The sequence below is a fragment of the Malania oleifera genome, chromosome 7 (genome assembly GCF_029873635.1).
Source record: "Malania oleifera isolate guangnan ecotype guangnan chromosome 7, ASM2987363v1, whole genome shotgun sequence".
NCBI lineage: Eukaryota > Viridiplantae > Streptophyta > Magnoliopsida > Santalales > Ximeniaceae > Malania > Malania oleifera.
Window position 1 is genome coordinate 67,920,635 of NC_080423.1, and position 11,646 is coordinate 67,932,280.

Sequence of the window (11,646 nt, forward strand, 5' to 3'; positions counted from 1 at the left end):
ACTTACAATCTCCTTACTTTCACGGAGGCAAGATCATCAACTTATAAAAGAGATTCGAATACACTTAAGATTTTCTTTACAAGGAAGGATTTACCATTTTAAGTTCAAGAGAAAACTCTCAAAGGATAAATGAAGAAATAGCACTTTTAGTTTTTTTTTTTAGAGTTTCTATCAAGGATGAGCAAATTAAAGCACAAAAAGAATTTTTGAGAAAGAAAGAGTTTTGGCACTTGATAAATTAGCTTTCAATGCTTGGTCGATATTTCTTAGGCTTAAATGGGCATATATAGAGAGTTTAGAGAAAAAAAGTAGTTGTTTTATGTCCTTTGGGGTCTATTACGTACTAGTCAAGCCAGTTAGCTGCTTACAGAGGCTAATCGTGTTGTGATATGTGGCTCATATTTATGCTGAATGTGATGCATGTATAAAGAGAGAACATGGTGGAAAATCAAAGTGTTAAGGAGTAGCAGAGAAACCGTTGACGGATTGACTACAATCATCAATGGTTTAGCACCTGATTTCTGACAATTTACATTTTGTTTGAAATTGTTGATGGTATGGCACAAACCATCGATGATTTGGCTCAACAACCCAATGCAGATTTTTCAATTTTGAAAGATGGACATAATTTTGTTGGGGTTTGGAGGGAAAGCCTTCGGAAACTTTATATATACGTTGTTCTTGATGTATTTGACACAATGTTAGTGTCTTTGACACCAAATGGTAAAATTCTTTGTCGATTGCTTCCATGGATGTAGGTATTGCCGAACTACATAATTTCTTGTGTTATTTCTATTGCTTTCATACATACTACGTGGTTGCGTTATTGTGTAATTTTATCATTGATTGCTGCATTGTATTGATTCAATATTCCGATGTGCAATACCATTTATACAACAAATTGGTATCAGAGCATTGTTGCAATGGCTTTGGGTACTTCGTCTACGAAATTTGACATTGTCAAGTTTGATGGAATCTGTTGACCTTATAGGTCACACCCAGTTTTGATAATGACAAATACTCTTGGTATTTGATGACTTTCGAGTTTGTGTGCAGGTATATAATTAGCATATCAACTAACGGTACATGAAGACTCAATGTCTAAAGACCCTAAAGACTCATTGTAATATATATTTGGTGTAATTTGGGTCTGTAATTGTAATATAGGAAAAAGGTTTGTAATAATCTGCATTGCATGCATGTAGGAATTATAAAGCTCGAGACCTTAGAGACCTTAGGGATCACCCTCACGCCAAGTTTTTTTGGTGTATTTAAAAAGGGCTTAGAAAAGACCCTAGGTCCCAACACTTAGCGCACATTGTCCCCATAATCACATATATTATTTGGGGAATTAATTGAAGTAAAATTGGGCAAAATGACATAATATGAGAGAGGTCAGGTGATCGAACCCCAGGAGTTCAAAACTCCTCAGGCGCCCGAACTGTTGGAAAGTCAACAGTTTGACCAGGCTTCGAGCAACCGAACTTGTATTGACCCTATCCCCCTCGGGTGACCGAACATATGTCAAGACACCTTTTCACCAATCCAGGCGCCCAAATCCCACGTACAAATATGCCTCGGGCGACCGAATTCTCTAGTCGATCGTCAAGCCTATCTAAGAAGACATACACTCGTTCTTCCTGTAGAAGATGGTTATAGTGTTTAATATCTACGGGACACTCCATCGGATTCAGAAAACGAAAATCGATCTCATGCCACAAACCTTGGAGATCGTTGTAATATTTTACAAGAGAATCTCCAGCTTGACGTTGGAGATCGCAGACTTGCGAAGTGTCACCACCATAAAAAAATGTCATCACAATTGAGTCCCAAACCTACTTTGTTGTGGGAAACCGAATAAAGTTCCTAATCAACGAGCGGTCCATGGAATTAATCAACTAGCTCTTGATGATGGCATTGTTTGTGAGCCATTTCCAAGAGGATGCAGACATCAAAGGAGGTTCAGGAAAGTCTCCATTGATGTTTCCAGTTTTTCTTTGTTGGAGATATACATCTTGACAACTTGGGACCATAGAGCATAGTTGGTGCCATCCAACTTGAAGCCAATCGGAGCAGTAGAATTTTCAATAGTTTCGATCGGGGTATGATATTTGGTAAAAGCTTTTATCATTTGGGTGGTTAGTTATGTGTAGGGGTAAGCATAATTCATGTTTACCCGAATTAATTGAATTAACAACCGATTTTGATCGGTTTGGTCTGATTAAGGAATATGTTCGGTTCAGTTACAGATTTGGTTAATTTTGGGTATTTGATTTTTGATTTGGGTATAGGGAATTTTAATTCTATTAATCGAATTACCTAAATTACTATATAATTAAAAAATAAATATAAATTACTAATATTAATATAATATATGTTAAATTTTAATTGTTTATTTATTTTTTTTAAAGGCCAGTCGCTGCTAGGGTTCTATTCGTGTTGTGGAATCTGGCCTCTGGGTTGTCCACTTCTCCTTCTTCTCCTGAGCCTCTTCCCAGTTCCCAATTCTCGTCCCGAATCCCTCTTTCCTGAGTTCCCTCTAGGTTCTCCCTCTTCGCCTCTTCCCAGTTCCCATCTCAAATCCCTCTTCCCTGAGTTCCCTCTTGAGTCTCGCAGACTTCAGTAGTTCAGCTCTTCCTTGCTTGACGATGGTGAGAGTTCACTACTTGCCAACTCGAAAATCGCAATACTTAGCAACTCAGGTACCTTCGTCTTCGTTGCTTGAAATCTCTCTCTCTCTCTCTCTCCCTCTCTAAGCTCTGTACCAAAAATAAAAACAAATTTTGCAATTATATTCTATTTTATAATTAACTTTAAATTATTTCGGTCAAATTCGGTTAATTGAATTACCTGAAAAGTTGGCTCGATTAGGTAGGTTCAGTTATAACACATAAATCGGTCCGTTCGGTTAGAAATTATTGTTAATAAAAAATTTTAGTTAATTCGGCTACTTAATCGAATTTGATCGAACTGGCCATTTGCACACCCCTAGTTCTCTGAGAATGGTGCTGATTCGGGGTTCACCACCGTTGTCGAGGTCACTGATGTCCTCCATTGATGTCGATGGGAGGAGAAAAGTGAGACAGTTAAGAAGGATGCAAATGTTGAGATTCTCCTTTTTTTTAGAAAATAAATATTAATGTTTGAGTGCAACTTATAGCAAATGGAGGATCCCTTGGTTTTTCATCAAATCAAAATGGTTTCTTCCGAGGAGTTCATCACGTAGAACATATATAGAAGTTGCGCTCAGTGAGGAGTTTCAGCACTCTTTCTCGTCGGAGAGCAAATCCTATAGGAAATGGAGGAAAATTCTAGTTTTTCATCAATTCAAAATGGATTATGCCGAGGAGTTCATCATGCAGAACATAGAAGTTGCGCTCAATGAGGAATTTTAATACTCTTTCTCATCGGAGAGTGAGTCCTCGAGGGACCAGGACTCTGATTCTCTCGAGGTTTTTGTAAATACTAAAGATAAGCCCCTTGGTTAGCAGCTCTGCATCTTTTTCGAGGGCGGCGTTTGTGAGTGGCTTGCCGATTGGGTTCAGCGGAGGCGCGGCGAGTTCAGCTATGGTTTCTAAGAACCCCCCGATTATGATACAGGAAGTGAAAGCGACAACGGACAAACCATCTAGCAGAATGCAATCGTCAGAGTTAGGGTTTTGAGCAAACATGAACAGATTCACGAGATAACTGGAGGAGAGGTCCTACGACCTTGTTCTAATATACCAAGATAAACTTTGAAAAATTGTCTATTGCTTTTATTCTGTTTATAGGGATAGAAAACCATATATATAGAAGATAATTTAAACCTATATTTGGATATACAAAGATTATGACTAGAATAAAGGTTGACCATTAAAGCAAGATATTAACATTCAAGGCTCATCCCTATAATCTCTCTAATTGATTCTAATGAGCTCATGCCAACATATTTGCTTCCTATATTATTATTTTGTCTTGATAACATGTAAAAGTTCGATTAAGTGTCTTAAAGTTCTAGACTTCAGGTTAGTTTGATTCACTAAAATTTGTATTATTATCTTTGACTTTATGTTAGTCAAAAATTCTATATTTATTATTTGCTTTATGATGATGATATTTTTATTTTATTTTATAAAGCTATCAAAACTTTATATTTTAATCCGTAATCATTTATTAGTAATAGACATTACTATGAGCATTATGCAATATACATACGGATGAATGTCATCTTGAATTTATTGACTTTATAATATATAATTTTATCTTAAGTATACTTTCTTTAAAAATATTAATAAAAATATGATAAGCGTTGTTAAATATTTTTGTTGATCCAAACAAGAACTAAGGCACACGCCAAATATGAAAGTGGGCAATGCCCTCACCTTTATTCCATACCGTACCGCCAGTTTTCTCTCTCCGTTTATTGTTCTTGATCTTTATTTTCCTTCATTCCCACTGCGCGCATTTCTCTCCCATGCTCTCTCCACTCCCAAAAAATTCAAACTACCATTTCCACCCCATTCTCTAGCTCTCTCTCTCTCTCTCTCTCTCCGTTCTGCGAATCCCAGCAGCAGCCATGTCTAGTGAGATAGTGGACTACGAAATACTCGTGCAAACCCACGATTACCACGAGGTAACATTCATGGGGGAGACGATTCGGACCCTGGTAACCGCCACACCCTCCATGGTGGATTTTTGGATCTTCGAGATCCAGCACTTCCACCGTCGGAAGCTGCACCGCCTCATCGTCGGCCTCGACGTCGAGTGGCGCCCTAACAACCGCCACTACACCAACAACCCCGTCGCCATTCTGCAGCTCTGCGTCGGCCACCGATGCCTCATCTTCCAACTCATCTGCGCCCCCCACATTCCCCAATCCCTCTCGCGATTCCTCGCCAATCCCGACTACACCTTCGTCGGCGTTGGTATAGCCGGTGACGTCGAGAAGATGGTCGAACATTACGGCCTGGAAGTGTCGAACACCGTCGATCTCGGGGAATTGGCGGCCAGCGCACTGGGCGTTCGTGAGCTGCGCACGGCGGGGCTCAAGACTCTGGCCAGGGAGATTCTTGGGAAGGAGATGCAGAAGCCGAAGTCGGTGTCGAGGAGCAGGTGGGACTACAAGTGGCTGAATCGCCGGCAGATACAGTATGCCTGTTTGGACGCTTTTCTTTCTTTTGAGATTGGGAGGATCTTGAACGCGTCACACAGATGAGGAATCGGCCAGAAAAGTGGAATTGATCGATCTTTGTTTGCTAGGATTTTAGGAGGGGGGGGGGGGGGGGTGTGGAGGGGTTTATGAATGCCTAAGAGAAGTAAATTGAGGATAGTTGTGTGAATTTCTTTTCCTCTTTCGGATATTTGGGAAGGAACTTGAATGAATGTATTTTTGTAAAAAATAAAAAAATTAAGGTGTCCAAAGGGAATGGGGGTGATTTTAAAATGTTAAGTTTGAGAACTTGAATTTTAGATTTTAAATTTAAATTTGAAGAATATAAATTAATTTTAATATAATTTTATATTCTATTTTATTTAAATATAATATAAATTTAAATTCAAAATGCCACCAACCATATAACATGCATCTCTGAAAATTTTTGAATTTGAAAGCTCTGACATCTAGATGCCCATAAATTTTTTTTGGGGTGTAGAAAATAAATATTTATTGATTTATAGTTAGGATGTGCCTCTTGCATTAGCTGATTGGAGCAGTAAAGCTTTGATGGTACTTCTAAAATAAAAGGAAGGAAAAAGAAAGAAAAGAATAAAAAAAAAAGTAAGATGTCAAAATTCTTGCTTTGCTTGATTTTTAAGGAAAGGAAATGCTTTGAGAAGATGATTCTCCAATAATACAATTTTCTATTTTTATTTTTTTCTTTCGAGAAAAAATAGAAAAATATTTGGAAGACATATTAAGGAATAGGTCAAAATTGATTGAGTCATTTATGACTTATTTTCAACTCATTTATATATAATATTTGACCCATTTACAACTCAGACTCACTGGAAAAGAAAAACATAAGAATCGATTAGGAATTATTATAAACAAAAACTTAAAAGATAACATTGTTGATGTATATAGAGTAGGGGATAGAATTATAAACATCAAGATAGTATTAAGACAAGAGATAATAAATATTATTAGTTCTTATGCTCCTCAAGTCGGCTTAACAGAAAAATTTAAGAGACAATTTTGGAAAGATATGGATAGTATTATACAAGGCATACCAAGGATTGAGAAAGTATTTATAGGAGGAGATCTGAATTTACATGTTGGAAGGGATACAAAAAAATTATGAGATGATATATAGAGGATATGGATATGGAGACAAAAATAAGTTTGGGGAGATGACCTTAGACTTCGTCATGTCATATGATTTTAGTATAATGAATACGTGTTTTAAGAGGAGAGAACATTTAATTTACTTTTAAAAGTGGACAAAATAAAAGTCAAATAGAATTTTTTTTTTTTTTTTTTTTTTAACTAGGAGGGTAGATCGTTTATCATGTAAGGATTGTAAAGTTATTTTAGGTTACAGCCTAACCACCCAACATAGAGTCTTAGTGTTAGGTATATGTATTAAAAAATGGAAGAAAAAAGGGTAAAATAAATCAGTGTAGGAGAATTAGGTGGTGGAACATAAAAGGAGAGAATATAATAAAATTTAAAAATAAAATGATCAAAGATGAGGATTGGACTATAGAAGATCAGGTAGATACAAAAACTCTTTGAAGTAGATTAGATAACTCTATTAAAAAGATAGCAAAAAAGATTTTAAATGAATCAAGGGAAAGATTCTCAAATAGCTGCAACAAGTCATAAAGACAAAAAGATTTTGATATAAAACATGGTAAAAATGTAGAAACAATGATAACTTTGAAAAGTTTGAGAAGGCAAAAAACGATGCAAAAAAGGTCATTAGTGAAACTAAATACAAATTATTTAATAGTTTGATTGAGAGTCAAAAACTTGACTCGTTCTGAGTTTTGCTTCCAAGTGCAGTAATGTCAAGTTGTATCAAGGATGAGTCTAGGATTGTATTCCATAGGGACCACTGAGTATCAAAGTATTTATGAAAATTTGGTGAAATCATGTTGCTGTAAAATGTGGTTTGAAAATCTTTTAGGTTATTTATGATTTTTTTTAAATAGTAAACAGAGCGGGAGAAGCTTGAGTAAACTATCAAAATAAGACTGAAATTTTATCAATTTTTCAAAAATGTAAATCTAATAACGCAACCAAAACTAAACAGATTAACTAAAACAATTTACCAAACACTTGGGTTACGAGTTCAATGTCCTTTTCCTTCCACCATTAACTAATTCCCTAGGTCTTACTCATCTTCTTGTTAATCCAATCAAGGCATTAATAAGATGAAATTTTCATATTAAAGCTCGAGTAAATTGGTGGCATCCAAACGGAAGAAAATAATTACTCTCATTAAGCATCAACCAAATTTCAAGTAAAAATTTATTAACGAAAAACCTAGATTAAATTAAGGTTTTTATGTGCCTAATGTCAACAACAAAATAAGAAATAAGAGTCAGCAATTTATCAACGATGCCTTCAATTTTCAGTTTTTGCCAAATAAAAGTTCAACAATAATATCGTAGGAAAACTAATAAACCATGGAAAACAATCGACATTGACCGAAAACCCAAGTTATAAAACCTAGTCACTCATGCTTGCAATCTGCAATTTTTGGGTCAAACGAATTCCACAATAAATCATTGCAATAATAAAGTAGAAAAAAAAAACAACTTAATATAACAATAATCTAGATGTATACTAAAACTAAAGAACTAATTAATCTAACCTAAAATCATTCCAATCATTAGATTAAATGTATACTATACTAAAACAACAAATTACCTCAACCTTGAAAGCATTCAAAATAATAAAGTAAAAGATAAGCAATTAATTAATCTAATGACCATACTCAAACAATAAAATAAAGAAACTTAGTATTAAAGTACTTTAATAAAGTATTAAAAACTACCATTAAAATACATGAACTTCTTCCCACAATCCATTAACTCTAGCCCTATCTAAAAACCCTATAACTCTAGCCCTCCTTTTTGACTTTTCTTCCTATTTTTTTCTTTACTTTTTTCTCCTTTTATTTTCTTTCTTTCTCACGTGCCTCTCATGCCTTTTCAAAGAACTCTCCCCAGCGCCTCATTCCCAGCACACTGCATGTGGCCCTCATGTGGTCACATCAACCTCTTTTTTTGTTTTTCTTTTCTTTCTTCCTTTTATTGACACATAGTCAGTTCTGCACTTCAAACCCGATTTTTATCTTCTTATAGCCTAAATCTCTCAAAGCTCAAAAAACAAAAATCGTAGAGCACTCTCTCGGATTTCAAAATCATTTTGAATCGCCTCAATTAGAGCTCGGATGAGAAAGTTACGCTTAGCTTATGAAGTAGTGTCAGTATTAGCTTCCAATAGTTGCCCTACAATAAAAAATATCAAAAATTCATAAATTATTCAATAAAAATCAAATATTATAAATAGAATACAATGTTAAAATATTGAGAATAATTAGTTATTTAATTAAAAATATAAGCTTTAATGCATGAGTTAAAAATACCTAATTACGCAACTTTAGCGCGTAATCACACCCCCCAACTAACGTTTTGCTAGTCCCTAGTAAATACCGCGAATGCATTCAAACCAGGGGAGAAGCAACTAAAATTCCAATACTTATGAAAATTACATGTCATGAAATATTCTTAATGAGTTTAGGAACACAGGATATGGATTAACTCAAGTTATATATCAACTGAGAGATTTATACACCATTTAATAAAACAACCAAGATAATGGAGTGTAAAATAGCTCACATGTCATGAGAATAAGGCTGGAATTCCAAGATTGACTACCAATAGATATTAACGGTTTCAATCACAATCAATTAGTCTAAAACAACTGTACGGTCTTACTCTAATTCAAAACCATTGTACTGGCGGCTTTCACACTCTTACACTTTAAAAGGCACCCACTTTATTGATTAGTTAGAAACCCGGTAGTAGGTCACGCTACTACAAAGACACTCACTTTTTGTTTAGTTAGGACCCCGGTAATAGGTAGCCCTTTTCCAATACACAATCGCTTCCCCTTTTTTAAATTAAATTTTTTTTCTCTTTTTCTTCTTGCAATTAATCCCTAGCTTGTTTTTTATTTTCATTTGCTTCAAACTTTTTTATTTTATTTTCTAAGCTATTAGGATATGGTTCATTAGAGTCTTAAACAGCTGAAGTACATATCAACTAAAAATGGTCTAAGGTAGTTGTTTTACGTTTTCTAACCTGTGTAGTGTATGTAGCAAGACTCTCAACATCCTTCCCTTGGTTGAAACTAAGTGAAATGGATAAAAATCTCTTTTGATTTAAACTTTGATTGCACTACATCCTACATGTTTCATATCCTAAAAATAAAATAAAATAAAAAAATTGGCATGTAATGTTCACAAATGAGGAATTTAGCATGCTTTGAGCTCCATAATAGTATTTTCCCAAGGTAAACCAACATATGTTTAAAGCATGCAAACCACAGGGTAAATTCTCTTTTACCCCCCAACTAGAATGTAGCATTGTCCTCAATGATGCAGGAGAAATGAAAGAATTTACCCAGGAGAGCAGTTAAAAGTAAAGTAAAACAACTGTAAGACGAGCAAAATAGAAAAAGAAAAATTACATAACAGAGGAAAAGAAGTACCTGAATCGCTTTGAAAAGAACACAATTCTAGGGAATAAGAAATAACAACTAAAGAACAAAGGAAAACAATGAGAAAAATAAAAATAAAAATAAAAAATTATACTAAGTGGGATCAAGCAGATGTAGAGTAGATTCCTCAGGTGCAAAGTTGGAGATAAAAGGCTTGAGCCTTTGACCATTAACCTTAAAAGTGTTACCATTGTGAGGATTTAGAATCTTTATAGCACCATGAGGAAAAAAGGACCACTCCACTTAGACCTTAACTTACCAGGAAACAAGTGCAATTGAGAGTTGTGCAATAGCACCTGTTGGTCAGGCTTAAAAGTCTTACGTTGAATGTACTTATCATGGAAGTTCTTCATTCTTTCCTTGGAAAATTTAGAATTGTTGTAAGCATCCATCCTCAGCTCCTCCAATTCAGATAACTGCAATTTTCTCACATAACCAACATCATCAAAGTTAAAATTGCATTGCTTAATCGCCCAATACGCCCTATGTTCCAACTCTACAGGTAAATGGAAAGCCTTACCATACACTAATCTATATGGATACATGCCCAAAATGGTTTTAAAAGTTGTTTTATAGGCCCACAAGCTATCTGACAATCTCAAAGACCAATCCTTCTTATTTGGGTTAACAGTTTTCTCAATGATGTTTTGAATTTCCCTATTTTCTAGTTCAGCTTGTCCATTAGTTTGAGGGTAGTAAGCAGTAGAGATTTTGTGATGGATACCATACTTCTTCAATAAGGCTGAAACATGTTTGTTGCAAAAGTGCGTGCCCTGATCACTGATTATGGCTTTAAGCATGCCAAACCTTGCAAAAATGTTTTCTTTGAAAAACTTTATAATCACTTGATGATCATTAGTTTGACAAGGGACTGCCTCAACCCACTTAGAAACATAATCAATGACAAGAAAAATGTATAAATAGTCACAAGAAGAAGGAAATGGTCCTATGAAATCTATACCCTAATAATAAAAAATTTCAATCACTAGTATAGGTTGCAAAGGCATCATGTTTCTCCTAGTGATTCCCCCTAATTTTTTACAAGGTTCACAAGTCTTACAAAAACTCAAAGCATCCTTAAACATACTTGGCCAATAAAACCCACTTTGAAGAACTTTAGCCACTATTTTGTGGGCTGAAAAATGCCCACCACAAGCTTTTGTGTGGCAAAAAATTAAGTCACCAAAAATTTCATTGTTAAGCACACACTTCCTAATGATTTGATCTAAACAATATTTAAAGAGATAGAGATCATTGTAAAAAAAATTCATAGCTTCGACCTTCAACCTTCTGATGTCTTGCGCATTCCATCGAGGTGGAATTTTCCCTGTGACCAAGAAACTCACAATATCAGCATACCATGGTAAATATTCAACTGCAAATAATGGTTCATCTAGAAAATAATTAGAAATTAAAGAAAACTTCTCTGAAACTTCTGGTTGAAGCCGCGAAAGGTGATCCGCCTTACTAGATGTGAGATCAAACTCCTGCACTAGAAGTATCCCCCTTACCAGTCTTGGCTTAATGTCTTTTTTTGACAATAGAAATTTTAGCACTGCATGGTCAGTGAATATTATGACAAGAGAACCAAGAAGGTATAATCTAAACTTATCCAATGCAAATACTATAGCTAGTGGTTCTTTTTCTGTGGTGGAATAGTTCTTTTGTCTGACATTTAAAGTCTTACTAGCATAGTATATGACATATGGTAGTTTATCTCTTCGTTGTCCAATGATAGCCCCCACAGCAAAGTCACTTGCATCACATATTAATTCAAAAGGAAGTGACCAGTCAGGAGATCGAGATAGGTGCAGTGGTGAGACATGTTTTCAATTCATCAAAACTATTTTTGACATGCTTGGGTCCATTCAAATTTAACATCATGCATCAAAAGTTTGCAAAGAGGTTTAGAGATAAAGCTAAAATTCCTTATG

The 11,646-nt window shown here is 35.1% G+C and overlaps 1 protein-coding gene across 1 annotated transcript; it reads left to right on the forward strand.

Annotated features, from left to right (window-relative positions):
• Window positions 1–4,577: 4,577 nt before the first annotated feature.
• LOC131160088 (3'-5' exonuclease-like) lies at window positions 4,578–5,238 on the forward strand. The gene has a single exon (XM_058115416.1). The coding sequence runs from the start codon at window positions 4,625–4,627 to the stop codon at window positions 5,195–5,197; it is 573 nt and encodes a 190-aa protein (XP_057971399.1). The 5' UTR covers window positions 4,578–4,624; the 3' UTR covers window positions 5,198–5,238.
• The last annotated feature ends 6,408 nt before the right edge of the window (window positions 5,239–11,646 follow it).